Source organism: Hypanus sabinus, chromosome 13 (genome assembly GCF_030144855.1).
Source record: "Hypanus sabinus isolate sHypSab1 chromosome 13, sHypSab1.hap1, whole genome shotgun sequence".
Lineage (NCBI taxonomy): Eukaryota > Metazoa > Chordata > Chondrichthyes > Myliobatiformes > Dasyatidae > Hypanus > Hypanus sabinus.
In genome coordinates this window covers 20,070,577-20,098,461 of record NC_082718.1, presented here as the reverse complement: position 1 = coordinate 20,098,461, position 27,885 = coordinate 20,070,577, and the positions used below count along the sequence as shown (strand labels likewise).

Sequence of the window (27,885 nt, the reverse complement as noted above, 5' to 3'; positions counted from 1 at the left end):
AGAATAACCTTTTCTCTAGTGGGCTCAACCACAAGTTGCTCTAAAAAGCCACCTTGTAGGCATTTGATAAATTCTCTCTCTGGGGATCCAGCACCAACCTAATTTTCCAAATCTACCTGCATATTGAAATCCCCATGAGTATCATTACAGTGCCCTTTAGACGTGCATTTTCAATCTCCCATAGCCCATATCCTAGCTACTGTTCAAAGGTTTGGAGAACTTCCATCAGCGTCTTTTTTTTTACCCTTGTAGTTTCTCAAGTCTACCCACAAGGATTCTACACCTTTAAAAGTTCAAAGTAAATTTATTATCAAGGTACTTGCATGTCACCACATACAACCCTCAGTTACATTTTCTTGTGGGCATGCCCAATAAATCGAATAACTTTAATGGAATCATGAAAGATTGGACGGCTGGCAAGCTAAGGACAACAAACTGTGCAAGTACAAAGGGAAAGAAAAGATATAATAATAAATAAATAAACAATAAATGTCAAGAACACAAGACTAAGAGTGTCCATAGAAAGTGAGACCATAGGTTGTGGGAACAGTTTAGTGATGGGGCAATTAAGTTATCCCTTCTGGTTCAAGAGCCCGATGGTTGAGGGGTAATAATGGTTCCTGAACCTGGTGGTGTGAGTCCTGAGGCTCCTGTAGCACCTTCCTGATGGCAGCAGTGAAAAGAGAGCAGGTCCAGGGCATTCAGGGTCCATGATGGTGGATGCTACTTTCCTGTACCAGCACTTTGATGGACCGGTGCTGATGGACCTCGAGGAGGAGATGTTGTTGCCAATCCAGTCTGACTGGAGTCTGCATGTGAGGAAATAAAATAATTCAATTGTACAAGGTGGTATTGAGGCCAAAGTCTTGAAGCTATTTTGATCCCATGTCACCTCTTTCTAAGGATTTGATTTCTGTTTTGCCAATAGAGCCAACCCACCCCCATCTGCCTGCCCACCTGTCCTTCCTTTGGTTCCATATTAAGCTCCTAACTATCATCTTCCTTCAGCTACAACGCAGTGATGCCCTCAACGTCATACCTACTGATCTCTAATTGCACTACAAGACAATTTACCTTATCCCGTTTACTGCGTGTATTCAAATATAACACTTCAGTCCTGTATTTGTCACCCTCTTTGATTTTTGTCCCACTGTTACACTGCAGCTCATCCCACTGACTGCAATTTGACCCCACCATGTGCCCTGTTCTTCCTGACAGTCTCACTGAACACTATATCAAGTTGTATACCAACTGCCACATCCTCAGCCCTAAAACTCTGGTTCCCATCCTCCACTATGATTAATAAAGCACTGTAACCAAAGCAGGCCAGGAAAGGAATAAGTTGATAGATCAGCTTTTCTGTTGGGATCTGAAGGGTAAAGGTTTATGTTCTTTATTATTGAGGAAAGCATGAATATATATTGATGCTTATTGAATATATATTGAATTTTCTTTTGCCTGAACCTGAATTTAAAACTGGTTAAAAGCAACTTCAATACATAATTAAAATTATATTTTAGTAAAGGAAACTTTTAACAATGCTGATGAACTAAAACTAAGTTAGGATATTAATTGCTGCTGTTATTTTTCAGCATGTGTGATGGAGTAACAAAGATTTAATGAAACTGAATTTCAGAAGTGACATTTAATACACACACAGTATCGTACAAAAGTTTTAGGCACATGTAAAAAGGTTCTGTAAAGCAAAAATGCTTTCAAAACTAATGAAATTTAAATTTTCTAAACCAAAAAAATACTGTAAAAATCAGTAAACAGTTTAAAAAAAGCTAAATCATGACAGTATTTTGTATGACCATGCTTTGTCTTCAAAACTGCGTCAGTACTCTTGAGCAATTTTATTTAAAAAAATCAGCTGGTAGGTTGTTCTGAGTATCTTGGAGAAATTGCCACAGTTTTTCTGTAGACTTTGGCTGTCTCGCTTGCTTCTGTCTCTCTGGGCAATCCCAGACATCTTTGATGATTCCGAGATCAGGGCTCTTTGGAGACCATACCATCTGTTGCAGAACTCTCGTTCTTCTTTTTGTTGAAGGTAGTTCCTTATGACCTTGGTCGTGTGTTTGTGGTCATTATCCTGCTGCAGAATGAAATTGGCACTGATCAGACGCCTCCCTGATGGTATTACGTGATGGATGACCATACGCTTGTACTTCTCAGCATCGAGGTTTGCATTAATTCTGACCTGATCACCAACTCCATCTGCAGCAACGCAGCCCCAAGTCTGCAGGGCACCTCGGCCGTGCTTCACTGTTGAACGCAGACAATCATCCATGTAGAGCTCTGCAGCTCTTTTACAGACAAGCTGCCTCCAGTTTGAGCCGGAACTTCAAATTTTGACTTGCCAGTCCAGAGCCCTTACTGTTATTGTTCAGCCCCAACCCTGGTGTTTTTGTGTGTAGCTAAGTTTCTTGGCTTTGTTTCCTCTTCGGAGGAATGGCTTTCTGGTGGCAACTCTTTCCACTTTCTGACTAGATTTCTCTGGACTGTAGAGCGGTGTGTTTGAGTTACAGTGTTCTCTGTGGGTTCAGAACTGGATCTCACAGTGCTGGATGACTTCTGATATAGAAGGGACATCCGTTTGATGCATCTCTTACCTGCTACGCTCATCTCATATCTGCTACGCTCTGCTACGCATGGCCAACCACTGCGCTTCTGCTCCTCAACCTTCCCCATTTCTTCGTGCTTCATCACAAGAGCTTAGACAGCACATCTTGAAACTCCAGTCTGCCACAAAATTTCTGCTTGGGAAAGCCCTTGCTGATGCAGCATGACTCCCCCCCCCCACCCACCCCCCCAGTGCCTTGTTGCTATGCTCACTCTTGCCGCAGTGTAAGAATTGATGATCTGAAGGTTAAACTGTCACATCTGCTACACCCTCACCTTTTAGTTTGGTTGCCCTTTGCCCAGTTTGATTCCTTCTGCACCCATTTCTGTTTCAGATAATCAGTTTAGTTCATTCAACTCATTATGTCATTGATCGTTAGCATCTTGTTTGTTACACTGGGATATATAAACAGTACCGACAAAGTAATCGTACTGTTATTTGAAAAGTGGTCCATTACTTCATCTCTAACAATTTTTTGGGAAATGAATGTTTGGAAATCTTGTGGCGACCCACTCTCTGCGCAGGTGAACCGGCTCACAAATAGCCAGCGTGCGGGGCGGGGGGGTGGGGGACCTTGGTAATGCACCTCTGAAGTCATTTCCGCCCGGAGAGGGCGGGCGCTAGGGATTTAAATGCCAGCACCACGAAGTTTGAATAAACTAGTCTCGAAATGACTTACCGACTGCGTGTCGTTATTTCGGTGCCGTGTGTAGAACATCGCTACGTTGGTGACCCCGGCGGTCCAAACGGGATTTGGACCAAAGATGACCGACTCTTCTTCTGTTTATGCAGTTTCACTAAAGCTGCCGACTTTCTGGACGCTGTGACCACGCGTGTGGTTTAGCCAAGCAGAAGCCCAGTTCCAGATTCGGCAGATATCCTCTGATTCCACGTGTTACTACCACATGGTGAGCGCCCTTGACCAGGAGACAGCCGCCCAGGTTGCAGATTTCACCCCCGGAAGAAGGCAAATATGAAGTATTCAAAGTACTGCTCATTGGGACCTTTGGCCTCTCACGGCGTGAGCGGGGTGCCCGCCTGCTTCACCTGGACGGTTTGGGAGACAGACTGCCATCAGCATTGATGAACGAGATGCTGGCCCTGGCTGACGGATACAAGCCCTGCCTCATGTTCGAGCAAGCGTTCCTGGAGCAACTGCCTGAGGACATTCATCTGCTGCTGGCCGACGCAGATTTCAGCGACCCCCGGAAGGTGGCGATCCGGGCAGACGTGCTGTGGAAAGCCAAGAGGGAGAGTGTGGCGTCCGTCAGTCAGATTACCAGGCCATGCGCCCAACAGCAGACCAGACCAGGCCCAGCAGGGGGGCGCACACAACACAGAGGCAGGAGTGAGGCCAGTGAACAGTTGTGTTTCTACCACCAGTGGTGGGGCACAGAAGCCCGCCGTTGTTGCTCGCCCTGCAAGGGCCAGGGCCAGCTACCGCTAATGACTATGGTGGCTGGCCACCAGGACAGCCTCTTGTACGTCTGGGACAAACAGTCGGGACGCCACTTCTTGGTCAACACTGGAGCGGAGATCAGCGTCTTGCCCCCGACGGGGTACGACACCCGCAACAGGAAGCCAGGACCCACCCTGAGGGCCACAAACAGCAGCACGATACGGACCTACGGCACCCGCACAGTGCAGCTGCAGTTCAGCGCCAGCCGGTTCACGTGGGACTTCACACTGGCCCAACCACTCCTGGGGGCGGACTTCTTGCGAGCTCACAGCCTGCTGGTCGACTTGCAAGGGAAAAGACTGGTACATGCCAAGACTTTCCAGATGTTCTCCCTGGATGAAGCCAAGTTGCCGGCCCCACACCTGGACTCCATCATGCTGTCGGACAACGAATTCACCAGAATCCTGGCAGACTTTCCATCGATTCTGGCACCACAGTTCATGACAGCTGTGCCCAGACACGGGGTACAGCACCACATTCCAACCCAGGGACCACCCCTCCATGCCCGTGCATGAAGGCTCCCCCCGGAAAAGCTCCGCCTGGCGAAGGAGGAGTTCAAGAGGATGGAGGAATTGGGGATCGTATGGAGGTCCGACAGCCCAGGGCCTCCCCCCTGCACATGGTGCCCAAAGCAGCCGGGGGTTGGAGACCATGCGGCGACTACCGCAGACTAAACGAGGCTACCACTCCAGACTGCTACCCCGTGCTGCACATACAGGACTTTGCAGCAAACCTGCAAGGGGCAAGAATCTTTTCCAAAGTAGACCTCGTCCGAGGATACCATCAAATACCGGTGCACCCTGAAGACATCCCCAAAACAGCACTCATCACCCCGTTTGGCTTGTTCGAGTTCCTCCGAATGCTGCTCATCCTGAAGAATGCTGTGCAGACGTTCCAGCGGCTAATGGATGTGGTGGGACGCAGCCTGGACTTTGCGTTCATCTATTTGGATGACATCCTTATAGCCAGCAGCTGTCGTCAGGAGCATCTGTCCCACCTCCGCCAGCTCTACTCCCACCTGAGTGATTTTGGCCTCATGATCAACCCGGCCAAATGCCAGTTTGGTCTCGATACCATCGACTTCCTGGGCCACAGGATTATCAAAGACAGGGCAACACCTCTGCCCGCCAAAGTAGACGCGATCCGCCACTTTGCCCGGCCCAACACGGTCAAAGGTCTGCAGGAGTTCGTTGGTATGGTGAACTTCTACCACCGTTTCCTCCCCTCAGCAGCCCGTATCATGCGCCCTTTGTACACCCTAATGTTGGGTAAAGGCAAGGACATTACTTGGGACGAGGAGGCCGCGGCCGCTTTCGTTAATGCCAAGGAAGCCTTGGCAGATGCCGTGATGCTGGTGCACCCCAGAACGGACGTTCCTACCGCACTCATGGTGGATGCATCTGACACGGCAGTCGGTGGGGTGCTGGAGCAGCTCATCGAGGGGCTCTGGCAACCCCTGGCGTTCTTCAGCAAGCACCTACGACCACCTGAACGCAAGTACAATGCTTTTGACCAGGAGCTGTTGGCATTGTATCTGGCAATCCGGCATTTCAGGTACTTCTTAGAAGGCCGTTCATGGACCACAAACTGTTGACCTTCGTGTTCACGAAGGTGTCTGATCCCTGGTTGGCTTGCCAGCAGCGACATCTGTCCTACATCTTGGAGTACACGACGGATATCCAGCATGTCTCGGGAAAGGACAACGTCGTGGCGGACGCACTCTCCAGACCAGCTGTCCAGGCCCTGTCCCTGGGGGTGGACTATGCGGCACTGGCGGAGGCGCAGCAGGCAGACGACGAGATGCCCAGCTAAAGGACCACAGTCTCGGGTTTGCAGCTGCAGGACTTTCTCATAGGCCCAGGTGAGAGGACCCTCCTGTGCTACGTGGCTACCGGCCAACCTCGCCCCATCCTCCCGGCAGCCTGGAGGCGGCGAGTTTTCGACTCCATACACGGTTTGGCACACCCATCTATCAGGACAACCGTCCAGCTAGTCTCCAGCAAGTTCGCATGGCACGGACTTCGCAAGCAGGTCAGTGAATGGGCCAGAACGTGTGTGCAGTGCCGAACAGCCAAGGTGCAGTGGCACACTAAAGCCCCACCGCAGCAGTTCAAACCCACCCACCGGAGGTTCGACCACATTCATGTGGATATCGTGGGCCCCCTACCAGTGTCCCAAGGAGCGCGGTACCTCCTAACTATGGTAGACCGGTTCACGAGGTGGCCAGAGGCAGTCCCGCTCACCAACACATCTGCCAATTCCTGCCCCCGGGCACTGATCACCACCTGGGTGTCCCGCTTTGGGGTACCGGCCCACAGTACCTTCGACAGAGGTGCCCAGTTCACCTCCAGCCTGTGGTCGGCTGTGGCCAGCCTGTTAGGAATGCAGCTGCACCTCACAACTGCCTACCACCCACTGTCGAACGGACTAGTGGAATGCTTCCATTGTCACTTGAAGTCAGCTCTTATGGCCCGCCTGAGAGGACCTAACTGGGTGGACGAGCTTCCCTGGGTCCTGCTTGGAATTCACACGGTGTCTAAAGAGGATCAGCACGCCTCATTGGCCGAGTTGGTGTACGGCGCACCCCTGGCCATCCTGGGAGAGTTCATACCAGCTCCAAGGGGGCAAGAGGAAGAACCCGCAGCAGTCCTGGACAGTGTTAGAACCGCAAAGTACACCCCCAGCTCCCGCTTCCCATGCACAAGCAGCAGCAAAGCAACAATCCCTCTCCCCCACCAGCAAAAAGCATCGGCACCCCCCCCCCACCGAGCACTCAAGTGTGCAGCAAAGCATCAAGAAAGACACAGACTTGCAGAACCCCTAAAGACTACTAGTTCACCCGGTATTCAACATACGACAGTCCCTCCCCCTCCCCCTCTCCCCCCCCTCTCTCTCTCCCCCCCTCTCTCTCTCCCTCTCTCCCTAATAAGGGAATAATTATGTGCCGTGATTTATGACACGTATGACGATGGTCTCATTGACCATGAGTGTTCTGGGCAAATTGTCTTACAGAAGTGGTTTGCCATTGTCGCCTTCTGGGCAAGATGGAGACCCTAGCCATTATCAATACTTTTCAGAGGTTGTCTGCCTGACGTCAGTGGTCACATAACCAGAACTTGTGATATGCACCAGCGGCTCGTATGACCATCCAACAGCTGCTTCCATAGCTTCATGTGATCCTGATCAGAGGGGGGTACTAGACCTTGCCCAAGGGTAACTTGCAGGCTGGTGGAGGGGAGGAGACGTTGCACCTCCTTTGGTAGAGACTCGCCACCCAGAAACTTTCACCGGCCAACAAAGGTATTTTATCTGAGAGTTTTAAAGCCAAGAGGAAGTGAAAATCAATGTGCTGACAAGACCAATAACAAAGTTTTTTTTATTTATTGGTTGTATACAGAAGTATCAAAAATTTCCTTTAAGCAGGTCATAATCTCAAATGGTGAGTTCTCAACCCCTGGTTGGGTTATCAGAATAACAAGGTATAGATATGATAATGAAGCCAAAGATGTTTTTCTTTTGAAGAAACAGATAGCAGAGTGATATAATGGTGTTTACATTTAGAAATACTAGATTAAAAGCTGAAGTCATGTTGTGGCACTACTATTGAGTTTTAGATTCATCTTTTGAAATGGCTACAATATTTATAACCTGGACATTTATTGATTTTTTTATGAGCTGGTAGCCTAAGTTAATAGCTTCAGTGCTGTAACTTAAAAGCAGTGTCACATTTAAAAGTAGTTTCTATTTCTACTGACCTAGCCACTCCTTTCATTAATATTTTAAATGTAGGACATCTTTGATATTAATTCTAAATAAAATTTATCAGAGGATTGGCAGCCTTTCCAATCTTAAACTGTGCAGCTCGAGTGAATGACCTCGCTCACTCTACCATATTGGAGAGGGAATTAGGGACCATTTTACTTTGCAGAAATACCATTCTGTCACTTACAAAAATTAAAATGAGTCATTCCAATTAACATTTCAAAAGTCTTGAAAGAAAGTTTATCCCATGTGATTGTTGCCTTTTATGCAGACATTGGCAAAGCATTGGCACTTCTCTGGTTTACTGCAGCTGTCAGAATTTGTAGGTATTATCTCCAAATGTGCTGCGGCTGAATTATCAGCAAACATGCCACTGCCCGTTAATGACCTCGGGAATTGTGCACGTAAACCTATAAAATTCTTGTAATTTCCATTTAAGGAATTCACACGCATCAGTTTAAAAAAAAAGAAATATTTAAGGTGAGATGAAACTCCTGGGATTATCAATTAACATATCATCAAAACCTGCAGGGATATTCAATCAGAACCATGGCGACTGATACTGAAAGAACGATGTTAGAATGGAGGTAAATTCTGCTGAAGATAATAAGGGGTAATAAGCTGGGGATAGGAAAGTACACTCAGTACACTAATGAATATGTTTGCAATATGTTCAAGGAACTGCATTGTTAAAACAAATTCGGATCAATTTCACTCATTAAAACCACATCATAGTTGATTCAACCCAAGCGGCTTTCTGCTAATAATTTCCCCCAAAGTCTTTTGAGACCCATTTTCATATAGTCCTTCTAGAACAATCCTATCAGGGAAAAAAAAATCAAGATCATTCTTTTCTTGAACATGTACTTGAACTCAGTGGCCACTTTATTAGTTACCTCCTGTGCCTAGAGACGTGGCCACTGAGTGGATGTTCATGGTCTTCTGCTGCTGGTGCCCACCCACTTCAAGGTTCAATGTGTTATGCATTCAGAGATACTCTTCTACACACCACTGTTGCAACAGTTGGTTATGAGTTACTGTCACCTTCCTGTCAGCTTGAACCAGCCTGGCCATTCTTCTCTGACATGATCAACAAGGTGTTTTCACCCATAGAATCTTCACTTACTGGATGTGTTTTTGTTTTCAACACCATTCTCTGTAAACCGTGTGAAAATCTCAGGAGATCAGCAGTTTCAGAGATACTCGCACCACCCCATCTGGCACCAACAGTCATTCCATGGTCAAAGTCACTTGGATCACATTTCTTCCTCATTCTGACATTTGATCTGAACCTCTTGATCATGTCTGCATGCTTTTATGCATTGACTTGCTGGCTCATGATTGGCTGATATTTGCATTAACGAGCTGGTGTATGTAATAAAGTGTATATGTTTTCCTAAATGCATCTAATCTATTTTTCCTCAATTACTTATTTGCTATACTTGTCGTTATAAAGTACTTAGTGATTTTGAACAGAATAGGGCTTGAATCCCTTTAAAGGTTTGTGCTGACAACTCCATGCTCAGTAGCACTGGACACAGATTTTTCAGCAGATATATTGATATCCCTGATTTTTCATATGTAGCTGTGCAGCTATCTGCTGTAGGGATACTTTCTGACACTGCTAGAGCCCAGCAACTACAGGCCAGACTGTTTAACTTCAGTGATAGAAGAGCTTTTAGAATTAAAAAGCCTTAATTCTCTTTTCACTTTGCCACATTGTTCCCAACAAGATACAACAACTCAAGCTATCCTGCTTATTGTACACGAGGTACCGAATGAAGAGGACATTGAGTTTAAGTACATGGTTGAGAAAAGAATGGGCTTGGGTTTATTATGACAGGATTTTTCTAGAAGGGCTATATGAAAGCAGGTGACGAAGGGCTTTGGGGAAAACTATTAGCAGAAAGCCACTTGGGTTGAGCCGTCTACTTCTATGATGTGCATTCAATGAGTAATAATTGATCTGATCTTGTTTCAACAGGCTTTATGGTCACATTAAGGAAACAGGATAAGTTAAATTCAAATTAGTTTCATAGGATTGTTCAATGTGGTAAGGATGTTAATGAAAATCATCTAATCAATATCTTGAACATAGATTTACAGAATGTTTGATAAGATGGTGGATAACATGTTTATAAATTTGTAACACAAAGCAGGAAGGAGCATTGTTAGTTTGCTAAAAGACAACACTGAGTTTTGATTAACGTCCGTATTTCGGAATGGAAGATGGTGTGCTGTGGTGTTCCTTACGGATTGGGGTGGCCCTTGGCAGTGTTATGAACAATGGTGATAGACAAGCAGAAAACACCAGCTTATTGGAATGGTTCAGATGCAATTCAATGCAGGGAAGTCCGAGCTGTTGCGTTTTGGTGGGGAGAATATGGAGAAGCAAAAGAGGATTAAGGGTTCTGTTCAGGAGCAGAAGTACTTGAGTCCATCGGTCATTGAAAACAGAACGGCAGGTTGAGAAGGCTTGCACAGTTCTCTTCTTTATCAGTAAAGACACTAAGTATAAAAGTTGGGAATGTATGCCAAACCTTTATAAAACACTGCTTATCCAGTTGAAAGCATCAGAGAAGGTACTATAAATATTGATGAGCATTGTCCCTGGGATGAAGATGCTGTGGAAAGGTAGGAGCTGCTTTCTTGGGTGACAGCATGGTAGCATAGCAGTTAGCGTAAAGCTGTTACTGTTAACACCAGTGACATGTCTGTAAGGAGCTTGTACATTCTTCTTGTGACTTGTATGGTTTTCCTCGCGCTGCTCCAGTTTCCTCCTGTATTCATATGGGTTAGTAGGTTAATTAGTAACGGGTATAACTGGGTCAGAAGGGCCTGTTACTGTGCTGTATCTCCAAGTAAAATCAGGAATGGCTGAGGGTTGGTTTGTTAGCGATATATGAAACAGAAGGTGGGGGGGGGGGTCTGCATAGAGTGGATGGTTGGAATCCGTTTTATTTGGTTGAAGGTTGAGGACTAGGGGCCATACACAAAACAAAAGGGAAAAGAGTGAAAAGAGGCATAAGTAATGTTTTTTTAAACCTGCTCTGTGGTTGACTCTAGACCATAGAACATAGAATAGTACAGCACATTACAGGCCCTTTGGCCCACAATGTTGTGCCGACCCTCAAACCCTGCCTCCCATATAACCTCCCACCTTAAATTCCTCCATATACCTGTCTAGTAGTCTCTTAAACTTCACGAGTGTAATTGCCTCCACCACTGACTCAGGCAGTGCATTCCACGCACCAACCACTCTCTGAGCGAAAAACCTTCCTCTAATATCCCCCTTGAACTTCTCTCCCCTTACCTTAAAGCCATGTCCTCTTGTGCTGAGCAGTGGTGCCCTGGGGAAGAGGTGCAGGCTGTCCACTCTATCTGTTCCTCTTAATATTTTGTACACCTCTATCATGTCTCCTCTCATCCTCCTTCTCTCCAAAGAGTAAAGCCCTAGCTCCCTTAATCTCTGATCATAATGCATACTCTCTAAACCAGGCAGCGTCCTGGTAAATCTCCTCTGTACCCTTTCCAATGCTTCCACATCCTTCCTATACTGAGGCGACCAGAACTGGACACAGTACTCCAAGTGTGGCCTAACTAGAGTTTTATGGAGCTGCATCATTACATCGCGTCTCTTAAACTCTATCCTTCGACTTATGAAGGCTAACACCCCATAAGCTTTTTTAGCTACCCTATCTACCTGTAGGGCAACTTTCAGGGATCTGTGGACATGTACCCCCAGATCCCTCTGCTCCTCCACACTACCAAGTATCCTGCCATTTACTTTGTACTCTGCCTTGGAGTTTGTCCTTCCAAAATGTACCACTAGAATTTACTCTAGAATTTATTCTAGAACAACTCTAGAATTTATTGTATGAAGATGTAATGGAGGCAGGGGCCATGGTAAATTTTAAGAGGGAATGGGATAATTGTGTAGTGAGGGGAACTTTGGAAGGCTGTGACATAGGGTTTAGTGATAAAACTTTTCTGTTAGAAAATAGGGGAAGCTGTGATGGACTGAACAGCCTCCTGGAACTATTCTGTATCTGAAACCTCCAGTTTCTTTGAGACTCCATGCTGCTGCTTCCCTCTGCCCTGGCAGCAGTCCCGTTGTGCTTGGTGACTCACCATACGTAGATCCAACTTCCAAGTGAATCCCCACGCGTGAAGTGTCCATCTCTGACTGGTGACTGGAGGTATCAAATTGAATGATTGCATGCTTTGGCAGTCAGATGCCTCTCCTCAGCCCTCACCCGGCCGTTTGACAAGTATTGGCAATCTCAAAAGGAAGACACAAGTGTGGGCTTATTGTGAGGCAAAGAGACACATCAAATAAGCCACTCCGCCCATCAAGGTTCATTCTGCCTTTTAACAATATCGCAGCTGATCTGATTGTCACGTTAACTCTGCATTCCCGTCCATCCCAGTAACCTTTGGCACCTTATCAAATGTCTACTCCTTGCTTTAAAATTGCTCAGAAATCTGCATCTATTGCCCACTGAGGAAATGAGCTCTGCAGCAGTGAGCCTGCTCATTAGTTCCAGATTCTGCCGTAAGAGGAAAGATGTTTCATTTCATTGTCCTTCCTTCCAGAAGGGCTTATTTCTATGGATTTGCCATTTGAAATTACCATTGTGCAGGTTTATTATTGTACTGTTGTTGCTGATTTTTATTCATGCTCACTCCACGTTCTGTTGCTTCTGTTGCACCATTTCCGTATTTGGAGCTTATTCTGCCTTTCAAACCCTAACCTATATGGTACAAGGTGGTCCTTGTGGAACACATCTTCCTCCCTTTTGTCAGTCTAATGAACTGCTTTCAACTTCTACTCTCCATCTTTTTTCTGGCCTCTGCCATTAGCCTATGATGTTACACTCTCCTTTATGGTTCATACTGTTCCCTTTGTTTTAATTTTAATTTTACCTCTTCATTGCTTCGTAGAGTCGGCCAGCACAGAACCCAGACTTTTGGCCTAACTCACCTCTGCCATCTACAGTGTTTACGTGGCATTAATTCTATTTGCCTGCTATTGGCCACTAGGATCAAGTCAAGTCACTTTTATTGTCATTTCAACCATAACTGCTGGTACAATGCATAGTAAAAGTGAGACAACGTTTTTCAGGCCCATGGTGTTACATGACACAGTACAAAAACTAGGCTGAACTACGTTAAAAAACAACACAGAGAAAAAAAATCACACAACAACTACATCAGACTACAGACCTACCCAGAACTGCAAGAAGTGCACAAGACAGTGTAGGCATTACAATAAATAATAAATAGAATAAATAATAAATAGGACAATAGGGCAAGGTGTCAGGCCAGGCACTGGGTATTGAGGAGTCTGATAGCTTGGGGGAAGAAACTGTTACATAGTCTGGTCGTGAGAGCCCAAATGCTTTGGTGTCTTTTCCAAGATGGCAGGAGGGAGAAGAGATTGTATGAGGGGTGCGTGGGGTCCTTCATAATGCTGTTTCCTTTGCGGATGCAGCGTGTAGTGTAAATGTCCGTGATGGCGGGAAGAGATACCCCGATTATCTTCTCAGCTGACCTTACTATCCGCTGCAGGGTCTTGCGATCCGAGACGGTGCAATTTCCGAACCAGGCAGTGATGCAGCTGCTCAGGATGCTCTCAATACAACCCCTGTAGAATGTGATGAGGGTGGGAGGTGGAGTTTCCTCAGCCTTCGCAGAAAGCTGGGCTTTCTTTGCTATGGAGCTGGTGTTGAGGGACCGGGTGAGACTCTCCGCTAGGTGAACACCAAGAAATTTGGTGCTCTTAACGATCTCTACCAAGGAGCTGTCGATGTTCAGCGGGGAGTGGTCGTTCCATGCCCTCCTGAAGTCAACAACCATCTCTTTTGTTTTGTTCACATTCAGAGACAGGTTGTTGGCTCTGCACCAGTCCGTTAGCCGCTGCCCCTCCTCTCTGTAAGCTGACTCCTTGTTCTTGCTGATGAGACCCACCACGGTCATGTCATTGGCGATCTTGCTGATGTGGTTTGAGCTGTGTGTTGCAGCACAGTCGTGGGTCAGCAGAGTGAACAGCAGTGGACTGAGCACACAGCCATGGGGGACCCTGTGCTCAGTGTGATGGTGTTGGAGATGCTGCTTCCGATCTGGACTGACTGAGGTCTCCCAGTCAGGAAGTCTAGGATCCAGTTGCAGAAGAAGGTATTCAGGCCCTGTAGGCTCAGCTTTTCAATCAGATTCTGGGGGATGATTGAGTTGAATGCTGAGCTGAAGTCTATGAACAGCATCTGAACATACGTGTCTTTTTTGTCCAGGTGGTTAGGGCCAGGTGGAGGGTGATGGCAATGGCGTCATCTGTTGAGCGGTTGGGAAGGTACGCAAACTGCAGGGGGTCCAGTGAGAGGGGCAGCAGGGACTTGATATGCCTCATGATGAGCCTTTCGAAGCACTTCATGATGATGGATGTGAGTGCAACGGGACTGTAGTCATTTAGCCAGGACACTGAAGACTTCTTCGGCATGGGGACGATGGTGGCGGCCTTGAAGCACATTGGAATGGTGACGCTGCTCAGGGAGATGTTGAAGATGTTAATGAGAACATCTGCTAGCTGGTCTGCACATCCTCTGAGCACTCTACCAGGGATGTTGTCTGGTCCAGCATCCTTCCATGGGTTGACCCTGCACAAGGTTCTTCTCACGTCGACCACGGAGGGACACAGCACCTATGTATTTGTAGGAGGAGTGGACTTCCTCGCCGCCATGTCATCTTCCTGCTCAAACCAGGCGTATTCAGCGCATTTGGGAGGGAGGCGTCACCTGCACAGTCAGGTGATGTTGTCTTGTAATTGGTGATGTCCTGGATGCCCTTCCACATGCGCCGCGTGTCGCCGCTGTCCTGGAAGTAACTGTGGATTAGCTGGGCATGTACACGCTTTGCCCCTCTGATGGCTCGGGACAGTTTGGCCCTCGCTGTTGTTAGGGCTGCCTTGTCACCTGCTCTGAAGGCGGAGTCGCGGGACCTCAGCAGCGCACGCACCTCTGCGGTCATCCATGGCTTCTGGTTGGCACCTATAGTGATGGTCTTGGACAGAGTAACATCATCAATGCACTTGCTGATGTAGCTGGTCACCGATGCTGTGTACTCCTCTAAGTTGGTAGAGTCGCCATCGGTTGCAGCCTCCCTGAACATGTGCCAGTCAGTGTGCTCAAAGCAGTCTTGAAGAGCAGAGATGGCTCCTGCTGGCCAGGTTTTCACCTGCTTCTGAACTGGTCTGGAGCGCCTGACGAGCGGTCTGTATGCTGGGATTAGCATAACAGAGATGTGGTCTGAGTATCCGAGGTGGGGGCAGGGCTCCGCCCGGTATGTGTCAGGACTGTTTATGTAAACCAGGTCCAACGCATCCTCCCCCCTTTAAAATTTTCCTCTCTCACCTTAAACCTATGCCCTCTAGTTTTCTCATCTTGTCAAGTTATATCTTAACCAGTTCCCTCATCTTGTCCCACTCTCATTCCAAAAAATAAATCAGCTTAATTTTATTTTACACTTGTCTTTCAAAATAAAATAGATCGGTTGATTTTATTTTGCAGGTGTCTCTCAATTACCAATTATGCACTTTCTTTTGACTGTTATTGCACCACCCTCCCTTTCCCTTTCCCCCGATTTCCTTTCCATTAGTCAAACTGGTCCGGATATCTATTTTTGTTGAGCTCTCAATCAAACAGAAGTCTTAAACATACTCTTTGAAATCTTGTTCATTTCACCTCCTTTCCCACTTTTTTTAAAGGCAGATTTGTCCGTTTGTTATGTACTATGTCATGTAACGTGGGTGATCATGGTCTTTCCATGACCATGATTGTTCTGGGTGAATTTTTCTACAGAAGTGGTTTGCCATTGCTTTCTTCTGGGCGGTGTATTTTCAAGATGGGTGACCCAAGCCATTATCAATACCCCTCAGAGATTGTCTGCCTGGTGCCAGCGAGTGCATAACCAGGATTTGTGATATGACCCGGCTGCTCATTTGACCATCCAGCACCTGCTCCTGTAGCTTCACATGACCCAAGTCAGAGTGGGGAGTAAGGGGGGTTGCTAAGAAGGTGCTGCACCTTCCCTCAGGGTGACCTGCAGGCTAGTGGGAGGAAGGAGTGCCTAGCTCCTCCTTTGGTACAGACTTATCTCCACCCTGCCACCCAAGACAGATTTTCTGAACAAATAGAAACCTCCCATAATTAGACTGCAACATTTTCTTCGGAGGTAAATTTGATTATCTAGTGTACCCCTGCATTATTGCAGCTTGGGTAATGGTAATTCACCCTTGGGGAATTCACAAATTGCTAACAAAAAACATTGAATAAAAAAAATTGCTGTCTCAAACTTCAGGTGGGGAAAAATAAATATAAGATGTTTGTCATCTTTTATCAAAGGTTAGTATTGTGGAAGATTGGGTTATATATGGATTTCTTGGAACACAACCCCTTCATAAAGTGGTGGTGTATTGTAAATATTTCCTTCTGGGTTTGGCGATGGTAAATGTTGGTGTGAAGTCTTTGTAATTATAAGTCCTGTTCTTTGTAGAGGCACATTTCTATATCCTAAAATCACATTTGTTCAGGATTTTACAATCACCTCCCAAGGCAAATTAAACCAGAAATGTTAGTAACTGCAACTGCTTTACATTAGAGTGTGGTGGGCAGAGGTCTTTTGTGAGGTGAGGGTGAAAAACAGGAGCTGAAATTGTAAAAGGTCGTTTGTTATTCCCGCAACCTGGTTGTAGAGCAGTAGTGACAGAGATACACTCAAGAAACAGGAAGATACACATTTGGAAAGGAAATTGCATTCTGAAAACAGATCCATGTCCACACCATGCTGATTGAACGGTATCTCATGTGTTTGTTCAGAATCAGGTTTAATATCACCAGCAAAGGTCATCAAACTTGTTGTCTTTGCGGCAGTAGTATATTGCTATGCATAGTAGAGAGGACAAATGTGAATTTCAGTGTGTGTGTGTGTTTTATATACAGTATTATATGTGTATGTGCGTGTATGTAAATAAAATATGAATAGTGCAAAAATACAAAGTTAAAAAAAAAGTAGTGAGGTAGTGTTCATGGGTTCAGTGTCCATTCAGAATTCTGATGGCAGCAGGGAAGAAGATATTTCTGAATTATTGAGTGTGTGCCTTCAGGTTACTGTACCTCCTCCCTGATGTTAGGAATGGGGTCTTGGGTGATAGAGGTCCTTAATGATGGATGACGTTTTGCTTTGAAGCATCGCTCCTTGAAGATGTCCTCGATGCTGGAGAGGCTAGTGCCCATGATGGAGTTAAGTTTACAGCTTTCTGCAGCTTATTTTGATCCTTCCTGTGCAGTTGTTCCCCGATACCAGACGGTGATGCAGCCAGTTAGAATGCTCTCCGTGGTATATCTGTAGAAGTTGGCTGGTGTCCTTGGTGACATACTAAATCTTTGCAAACTCCTAATGAACTGTAAATGTGTTTATTGGATTAAAGCCACTGACCTCCATGTGCTCGTGGTCATAACTAACATTGGCACTTAAGGTGAAGCAAGAAACTTCAAATTCAAAACTAAAATAGAAGCTACTGCAAGCACCCAGAAATTTAGGCAGCACCAATGGGGAGAAAAATAGTTAACATTTTGGGTTGGTACCCTTCATTGAAACTGGACTAGTAGGAAGTCAAGTGTATTTTAATTTTGAAGACTCGGGAGCCGGGGGAATGGAGACAACTGAAATGCCTGTGATTGAGTGCTGTCTATGTTACAATTACTTTGAAAACAGCATTTAGAGGAAAAGAAAGGGAATATTGAAAGAGAGAATGATAGCCACATATGTGAAAAGAGATGTGGTTTCCTGAAATTATTAAGGAATATGGAGGAATTTAAGGTGGGAGGGGGTTATATGAGAGGCAGGGTTTGAGGGTCAGCACAACATTGTGGGCTGAAGGGCCTGTAATGTGCTGCACTATTCTATGTTGTATGTTCTATTATTAAGTTCAATTTTAAGCCCAAAAGGGTATAACATACTCGGGTGGAAATGGGCTGCCGTCCTTTCAGCTTGTGTTGGGAATTGTTGGAACATAGGAGGACAATGACAGAATCAGAATGGGGTCCTTTTGTCTCCGGCTCCTGCACTCCTCTCTTCCTCAGCCCTCCTGTCTTCACCATCTTGTATTTCTGTAGCATAAACTGAGGAAACAGCAATCCATTTTTTTGTTTGGATACTTTGCAAGCCCTGGATGTTGGTGTGAAGTCTGTGTAATTATAAGTCCTGCTCTTCAAAGCAAATAGAATCATAAATTTTAAAAAGTCTAAATGTTTCACCTCAGAGAGGGAGGTGGTCAGAGGTCTCACTTTGAAGTGAACGTAGAATTTAGTAATTTCAAAGAAGCCGAGCTTTTCTTCTCTGAACAAACATGGCTGTACCTCTGTTTCCATTTGTTTATTTCTCTTTTGTTTCTGTCAGTTTTTAAAATAATTCTTATTTTGACCACTTTGTTCTGCACCACATCACAGTGTGCCCTGTGCTCTCCATATCTATATCTTTGTACAACCTAAAATATGTTTGGCAAATGTATTTATTATTGTTAAATGTACTAAGACGCATTGAAAACATTGACATCCTTGCAGATCATTACATCACATCAGTGCATTGAACTGATACAAGTGGAAAAATCGTAATAAATTATTTTCTTATTTTTGCATTGCTGTTTGACCTTCTGAACACTTCCAGTTCTTTAAATGCTGGAAAAATTAAGTTGCATACTTGGATTTTTCAACGCCTGCTGTCCTGTCACCCTTAGCTCTTTTGGTAGCACTCAGACATCAGAGTTCTCTAGTGTTTTCATCAGCTGAAAATTTTCTAAGAATCTTGGCATTGAATGCTGCCAATTTATTAAGGCAAACAACTCAGTTCATAGTTCATAACAAGAATTACTGCAAAGCCCAGTGATGATTTTTGTTTCCTCTCTTGCTGTTCATGAAAGAATTTGGTTTAAATTAATTGTACAGCTGTTTAAGATGACTTGTCTCCTCCTTGTATTTGTATTTGTGCAGTGCAGCCTGGTTAAATCAAAGCTGCACTTCAAAGTTTCAAAGTACATTTATTATCAAGGAGTGTATACATTATGCAACCCTGAGATTTGTTTGCTTACAGGCAGCCAACAAAGCAAGAAACCTGAAAGAATGCAATTTAAAAAACATTAAGAAGCAGTACCTGATGCACAGAGAAGGTGGGGGGGGGGGAGCACTTCATCAGTGAAACTCAAATTAAAAATGAATTAATCCGGCTTATGATGTGTTTTTAGAATTGAATACTTGAATGGTTGTCTTTTTCCAGATAAATTGCTATCATTGGAAGTTGAGATTATAGTTAATTTGAAATTGATTAAAATGTTTTAAATTAGTTTATTTCCACAGTTATTCTAACCTGTTGCTGTTTTTATGTGCATCTGTGTGTCATATGTTCCTGTCTCTCTATATGTACCTGTCACTTTACCGTTACAATAGGAACTCGGTCTTGTTATCACAGGAACTCTGCCGGTCTTCAACTTAACTAAAGATGCCAGTGGGAACCAGGTATGTTTTAAGTTGGAGAGTCTGGTGTTGTTTGCCTTAAATCTGAGCAATAAACAGTTATTGCTCTTCACATATCTGCAATTTTTATTGGCTTTTCATCAAGGCTTTTATGAATTATTGTGGAACTGTTTCCTACAAAACTCTGGATTGTTTTGAAGTAGAGGTTCTACTGAAGATTGTTGGAATTTTCACCTTATTATTAACAACAGCTTTGTATTGCTTGCTATCAGATATTATCTTGAACACGTACTACCAGAGAGATTGGCTGCAGTCTTTGAACTCTGCCTGGAATTGAAGGACATTTTTCACAATTGCAGATTTTACAATGAATCAATACCACTCTGATAATATGATTGGTTGAGAAAGAGCCTAGGTCATATTTGTTCAATCCCTTCAGCTCTCTCTTTTATATCTTTGTAATGGATCTCCTAATTTATCCTCAGTTTAAACGGCCATTATGTTATATCACCGCTCAGACCTTTAGGGACAAAGTACAGAATGCCTCCTCAATACATTCTCACAGGTTCCATCACAATGTAACCAAAACTCAAGACGCTGGATCACCATTCTTGACAACACTTTGTTTTTATCTTCCCCTGCCTTTTCACATTCCCTACCCTGCCACTCATGGAGAGCTTTAGAGAATTCTGCCGCCTCTGTCTGCTATCAGAATCTGAATCGGGTTTATTATCGCCGTCTTGTATGATGTGAAAATTGTTTCACAGCAGCAGTACAAAGACAGAAAATTACAAATGCAATAAATCAGTGCAAAAATGGCAAAGGCGAAGAGGCTGCTTCTGAAATATTGAGCGTAAGTCTTCAGGCTGCTGTGCTTCCTCCCTGATGATAATACCGAAGGAAAAAGGCTCATTCCAAATGATGGGCTTTAGTAACGTTTGCCACTTGAAGATGTCCTCGATGATGGAGAAGGTAGTGCCCATAATGAAACTGGCTTAGTCTATAACTTTCTGCAGCCTCTTGCAGTCCTGTGCACTTGAACCTCCATACCAGCCTGGGATGCAACCAGACAAAACGCTCTCCACCATACATCTGTAAACATTTGCAAGAGTCTTTTGTGACAGTACTAATTTCCTCAAACCCCTAACGAAGTAGAGCCACTGGCATATCCTCTTCATGATTGATCAATATGTTGGTCCCAGTGGAATAATAATGGGGCTCTTCCAGAATGTCTTCAGATTTCCATGTCTCTTTTATTGCACTGTATAGCATTTTTGCACTATTTTATTTATTTCTAGTAATTTTATGCTTTTGCACAGTACTGCAGCTATAAAGCAACAAATTTCATACTTTAACCTGGGCAGAGAGCGAGTCTGTGCTGTTGCTGTACGCTTAATAGCTTGCATCATCCAAATATATTTGGAGCTGTCAGTACGAATGTCAGCGACTCTGCTTGTTTGATGTTAAATGGTTAGCCGAGCATTGATCAATCCAACTGAGCTCAGAATGGCTGAAAAACTCTCTTGTTTCTTCAGCCAACTGCTAATAGACATCAAGAAGCAAGAGAAAAACAAGCTATAATAGTTGACTAAAGTTATCAAATAAAATAATTGTTATTAATAGACAATAGGTGCAGAAGTAGACCATTCGGCCCTTCAAGCCTGCACTGCCATGTTGAGATCATGGCTGATCATCTACTATCAATACCCGGTTCCTGCCTTGTCCCCATATCCCTTGATTCCCCTATCCATAAGATACCTATCTAGCTCCTTCTTGAAAGCATCCAGAGAATTGGCCTCCACTGCCTTCCGAGGCAGTGCATTCCAGACCCCCACAACTCTCTGGGAGAAGAAGTTTTTCCTGAACTCTGTCCTATATGACCTACCCCTTATTCTCAAACCATGCCCTCTGGTACTGGACTCTCCCAGCATCTGGAACATATTTCCTGCCTCTATCTTGTCCAATCCCACAATAATTTTATATGTTGCAATCAGATCCCCTCTCAGTCTCCTTAATTCCAGCGTGTACAAGCCCAGTCTCTCTAACCTCTCTGCGTAAGACAGTCCAGACATCCCAGGAATTAACCTCGTGAATCTACGCTGCACTTCCTCTACAGTCAGGATGTCCTTCCTTAACCCTGGAGACCAAAACTGTACACAATACTCCAGGTGTGGTCTCACTAGGGCCCTGTACAAATGCAAAAGCATTTTCTTGCTCTTGTACTCAATTCCCTTTGTAATAAAGGCCAACATTCCATTAGCCTTCTTCACTGCCTGCTGCACTTGCTCATTCACCTTCAGTGACTGATGAACAAGGACTCCTAGATCTCTTTGTATTTCTCCCTTACCTAACTTTACACCGTTCAGATAATAATCTGCCTTCCTGTTCTTTCTCCCAAAGTTATCAATTAGAAGCTAAAATGCTAACATTAAAATAAAAGAGAATTGAAAGAATAACAACTGCATTTGAATAAAACCTTTTAATATGGTAAATTTTCCATTGAGTTAAGGAAAGTAGAAGTATAAAATATTTTTTCATTCAACAATAAAGCTTCTGCCATCTGGCGATGGTAATAACTATGATGCCAGTTTTGTCATAGTGCTCTAATATTTAAAAGATTTTAACTAAAATCGGTCCTTAATTCCCAAGATTTGGCACACACTTGAATTTATCCCAATGTACATATATTGTACAGATTCATGTCACCTAATGCATATGTTCCCTAATGCTTTTCTGTATTGAAAAGATGGAAAGAATGCAAATACTTGAACAGATAATCAATTTGGAAAGTTGTTGATCATTATTTTGTCAATCTGCCATTTCAGAACCAGCTGATTCTAGGAGTGATGGGTATTGATGTGTCTCTTGCTGACGTAAAGAGGCAGACTCCTCGTTACACAGTAAGTATAGTTCAGAAATCCTCTCTGGTCATTTATTTTTAATTTTGGCTCTCCTTCCAAGCCGTGTTCTGGATCATTGTCTGGACGTTGTAAGTACATAATGGATGTTTGTGCAATAGTAAACAAGTGTCAGCGGTTTTGGGATGTTCAAACATGCACTGCAAATGTGCAAACTTGCTGATTGGTGGTGTAATCAATCCTCGTCACTGGCACAGTCTTGGCAATTCCCCAGCATTAACACTGGAGAATCTGGCAACTAGGAACATCATCTCCTGTAAGTTTAGTAACAGTCATGAAGGACTGAAGCACAATAGGTCTTAGTTCACATACTTGTTTTCTCATTGAACTTACTTTTGTTTTTGGGTTTCAGTTTTCTAGTAAATAAAAGGTAATTCATTAGTTCCTGGATTAAGTTCACTGGAAAACATCCAGAAATGGTATTGATTTTTAATGGCTTTGATGGCCAGTTGAGCCCAGGATGTGGTTTAGCAGTTGAACTTCTTTGTCATTTAAGAAAATTGATGGCCATGGCTTTATTCAGCCTTTTGCCCCATTCTCCACTTCACATTGCACCCAGGTGAGCCTAATATGACCGGCCACAATACAACCATCGGTAGTCGGGACTGGAATGGGTTTTTTTTGAGGAAGCTATGCTGGGGAATTATTATGCAGAGCCGGTCCTTATGTGACCATTAAGTGTGGGCAGCTCACTGTTGACCAGAGTATTTACTCCATAAAAAAATAGTTTCTTTTCCGTGCCTATTACCCTGCAGATTCAGTTTAATCCATTATACCTGTATCCTTCAGTTCTACCTGTAAGCTAATGAACCACCCACTGTCTAATGGGTTAGCTGATGCTTTTGAAGAAAATATTGCTTTATCTTCAGAGCAGCCTTACATCACAATTAGTTCAAGTAATGAATATAATAGTTAGCTCGATATTTAAAAGGCTTGAATTGAAAATTGTACCAATGTTTAATGGATTTGCTGTTGTAATTCAGTGTGTGTTCGCATACTGAATGTGTACTATTAATGTTGATAAATATTTATTCATAATTGCATTCATACCACACTGGCGTAAGACTCGAAACTCTAACAAGTACAGCTCTAATCTGTTGAAAATGAGAACTGGTTTCCAAGAAAGGAAACTACCATAGTCTTTGAATAAAACCTGGATCCTGCATTTTATGTTGAATAACATTACAGTAATAAAAATGGTTTCTTTCTTTTTACATAAAATCTGTAATATTTTGGATTATAAATCTTTTAAATGTTATAACAGCTTGGACCTAATGGATATTATTTTGCAATCGATCCAAACGGTTATGTATTGCTTCATCCAAATCTTCAGCCTAAGGTGAGTCATATTAAAATTATATAGATTCTAATGGTAAATGCTAAGTGCATGAGGACCTACTATCTCAGGCTCTAAAGAAGTTAGTAACCTGTAATGAAATCATTAAAGCTGGATAACCCAGGAATTGCCTGAATGCAGCATCCCAGATTATTTATTGATTTTGTACATTTGACACTCATCACTTACAATTTAAATTAATAACTCAAATGTATTATTGTGTGACTATAATAACCCTTTGAACTCCTAAAATAGTTCTGCTGTAATACTGGAACTTAATTGTAGTAGAACAGGAAAAAAATGAAATCTTTATTTTGTTTTACACGAGGCAATAATCTGGTGATTTGAGTTTTGTTTCACACCACATACTCTTAGTCATGGAATGATTTTAAAAACATCAGTGACCCTGCAGAACATTTATATTTAAACAACTAATAATAGGTTCAAATTTTTAAATGGGTTTGAGTACCTACCAGTTGGCTGGAAGAAAAGAGTGAGCAAATTTGCACATTGGCCTTCATTAATCAAAATAAGTTTTAATGCAGCTTCTGTGAAAATGCCTATTAGTCTAGTTTGATCCTGAAAGAAGTTTTGGAAACATTGGCAACGATGTGATCCTGCTCGATAAAGATATCCGGCTGATTGAACTGAGTTAATGATGAGTGTGGCTATATTATGTATCCACGGCAGTTATTAATAATGTGGAACTTCTGTAATGATAATGGTTTAACCTTTTTGAAAATGTATACTCCACTTGCTTCTAACTGATTCTTTTTTCCAAATAAACTTATCCATATAGTATGTTTTGCATATATTTTGCAGATTCCATTATAAACTTCCTTCTGTGTTATATTGTATGTGAGGTGAACATTATAAGTGATGTGTGCAATGTGTAATGGTGAGTGGAACCCAAGTTTTAATCTGGATGAACACAATGATTGGAACAAAAGGGTTATGACCAATGTAGTAATGCCCAGCCAGCAGTATGTTGGGGATCAGTGCAAATGTCTGCATATCCGACAACCATAGCAGTACAAAACTATGTGGAAATGGGGAATGTCGAGAGGTTAAATGCTGACACACCTGACTTTTTACTCCCCTGCTGAATTCCTCATCTTTAAGCTGGTCACAACTGGTATACCTGATGCACCCTCATTTATTTGAATCAGACTGCTAACCAGGGTAAGCTGACATTAAGTGTCAGAATCAAACATATTATCGCCGATATATATCTTGAAATTTTTAATTTGCAGCAGCAGTACAGAGCAAGACTTAAAATGATTAAGTTAAAAAAAATAGTGTAAAAGGTAAATTCATTGGATTAATTAATATGTATATTTTAAATACATTTCCATTTTTAATTAATGTCTTTTAAATAGTCTGACTTAGTTTCAACGGTTGTTTAATGTCTCTGCTCAGGGTAGACATTCAGAAAGAGTTGAGAAAGCTTTCGGACCAATTTGGAAATAGGACATTGGAATCCACTGCCTGAGGTTGAGAAGGCACTGGAGGCTAGACTCAGCCATGAAACCTAGAGTTTGCACCTACACAGTGGCAGAAGGTTCATGTGGTTGCAGGGATAGCATGGGGGGGGGGGGGGGTGAGTTCAAGGTACACGATGGGTCATTGTCTTACCGTAGACAGAAGTGAACATGAGTAAGTGACCTTGTTTGATTCTAACTGGGAAAACTGTTTGAAAGCCGAGTTCAAACTTGATGGAATTAGCACTTTATTTGGACATTTTTAAAAATTCCGGTCCCCCCCCCCACTTGAACAACATTCCCAACATGAATGCCGATGTTTCTACAACTTTGCCTGTTTGTTTGTGGTGCTACGTGTCAGAAAGAGAACTGAATGGAATCCCTTGCAGAGGAAAGGTACACAGAGAAGACAGCTGACACTTTGGTTGTCTCTGATTAGCTAGTAAACTTGCAGTGGGCTAGGCTAGCAGGAACATGCACTGACTTGAGAACTTCAATTTTATCTTTTCATTAGAAATTGCTTCTTAGACCTAAATTATTTCATGTAATATCATACAAGGAGGTGAGCATAACTAAGTGTGTTTAATTCATAGTAGAAATACTGTTTTTCCTATGTGAATAGTAAATGGGGATTGAAATTTGCCAGGTCTAAAAGTAAATCATAAATGATCACAACTGTAAATTTTATAATAATTCCCAGGCATTGGGTCTTGGAAGGGAGGAAGCATTGATTATTTTTTTTTTATGGGCCCATGGACAGAGGGTCTTGGCCTTTTCTCTCAGTTGGTTCAATTAGCTACACTGCTCCTTCTGTACATGAAGTTTATAGTTACCAAGCGGGCACTAGAAACCACATTTGTCAATAAAAGTGCACAGGCTTCTGGTTTTTCACCTGCTCCTTTGCTGAGGAGTGAGTTACTCATTTCTCTAGAGAGCTGTCAGCAAGTATTGGTAGTGTATTTCCTGCGCTGCAGGGTTCTAAAATCTGTCGATGTCTTCTTATCTATCATTAATTAAAGAACTGATACCAAAATTTAACCAAGAATGAACTCTCAATAACTAACCTCATTCTCTTCAATAACTAAGTTGATCTCCTTTTATTGACGTATGATTATCCTAAGTCAGCTGTCGGTGAGGAGTGTCTCACCAATTACTGAGCATCCTTTCAAGATCACCATTTAATTAAAGGACTGGTGTGCCTTGAGTACAACAGTTCTTTTGTCAGCTGGGCTATTGGATCCTTGAAATAAGCACAGACAAGATTGAGCCCAAGGTCCCTTGCTTTTTTACCCAGAATTGCAAATTCATTTGCCCTCATCAGAGGTTGTTCAATGTTTTCTGCTTTGCTTTCCCACAAGAATATCCACCTTATCCATAGTCTTCACTCTCTGAGCTGTAGTGAAGAACAAAATTGCCAAGGCCTGATGTTTAATTGAGGAGCTGCTCCAAACTAGTCTCTGAGAGGTTAATATTGGGAAGCTCATCATCAAAGTACTCAACAAACCTGAGCAGGGTGCGCAAAAGAAGTACTGAAGCTTGTTGACCGGCTAATGAGATAGTTGTCTTTCTGGGTTATGTAGTCACCAGTAATTTCACTGTCTGACTTTGTTTTGATCAGCTTAGGAAGCCAATAAATCTTCAATTTTTTCAATGTACAATACCTGTGTAGTGTGGAATTGTTTCACACCACTTCATCCCTTAGACATCCCCAATCTTTCAGTTTTGAAATCCCCATGTAATTGCTGCCAGAGCGACAGGACCTCTTTCAATCTCAGCAGAAATTAAACTGTCAATGTCACTTGTACAACTACATTTACCTGAAACACTGCCAATTCTTTTCCCATCCATTCCTACAGGCTCCACATTTGAGCCTGGTATAGATTTCTTATATATTTAATTACAAAAGGCACATTAAATTATAACACCCTGAATCCTAGACAGGCCATCTCAGATCTTTCATTTCATTTGGTCAATATTCTACAGATTTTCAGACAGCCTTTTTCTAATCAAGTATGCCTTCAGTTTGGTTTTATTTTCTGTCTTGTTTTTGTGCTTCTACATCAGTCTTGCATAATGTTTTAATGAAAACTCTCCTTCGAACAGCCACTTCAAAATGGACGCCACGGGAACATTTATTTATGCCAATTCTGTTGACGAGCAGTGTAAACGCCAGATTCTATTAAAGTATACTCTGTAAAATGTATACTACAAATCACCATAACTTGTGTTCTACTTGTAGACTTTTGACAGCTTGATCCGTTTTGCTTCTATATGCTCCTCGATGATTCTCAATAGGAAATTCTCAACACATGTAATCTTTCAACAATTAAATATTTCAGTGGGAATTAGTTTATTATATTTGCATGTTTGTCAAATAGTTAGAAATTAGGTAACTGGCTAATGTTTGTTCACCTCCTCCTGGAGGCTTTCAGTTAAGTAGACGTTAAGTAGGCGAAGTGACTGCACTTGGTGTCAAAATCAGTGTCAATGCAAATCTTGTGATTGCTGTGGCATGGATTTCTCTCTTCTCAGCAATAACTGTGGTGCCACGAAGCTGACTGTGTGAATAATAGATTAAAAATTCCTCGCAGGCAGTGCACCAGAAAAAGGAAAAGCAATGAACAGTGGGTCCAGTTAACTGGGACACATCAGGACTTTTGGACATTTTGGTCCAACTAAGCTGCTGCTCCAATTAGCCAAAGTTGCATGGAAATAGTTAAAAATGTATATTAAACAAAAAACAAACTGAGTAACAAATTATATATTTAAGTGAAATACAGAACA

General features: G+C 43.1%; 1 protein-coding gene across 1 annotated transcript in view; it reads left to right on the top strand.

Annotated features, from left to right (window-relative positions):
• LOC132403692 (voltage-dependent calcium channel subunit alpha-2/delta-1) overlaps positions 1-27,885 on the top strand; it is a 728,052-nt gene that overhangs the window by 564,783 nt on the left and 135,384 nt on the right. Inside the window, exons 18-20 of the mRNA XM_059987267.1 lie at positions 19,340-19,408; positions 22,192-22,266; positions 23,549-23,623. Coding sequence (XP_059843250.1) covers positions 19,340-19,408; positions 22,192-22,266; positions 23,549-23,623 — 219 coding nt within the window. The remainder of the gene's footprint in view (positions 1-19,339; positions 19,409-22,191; positions 22,267-23,548; positions 23,624-27,885) is intronic.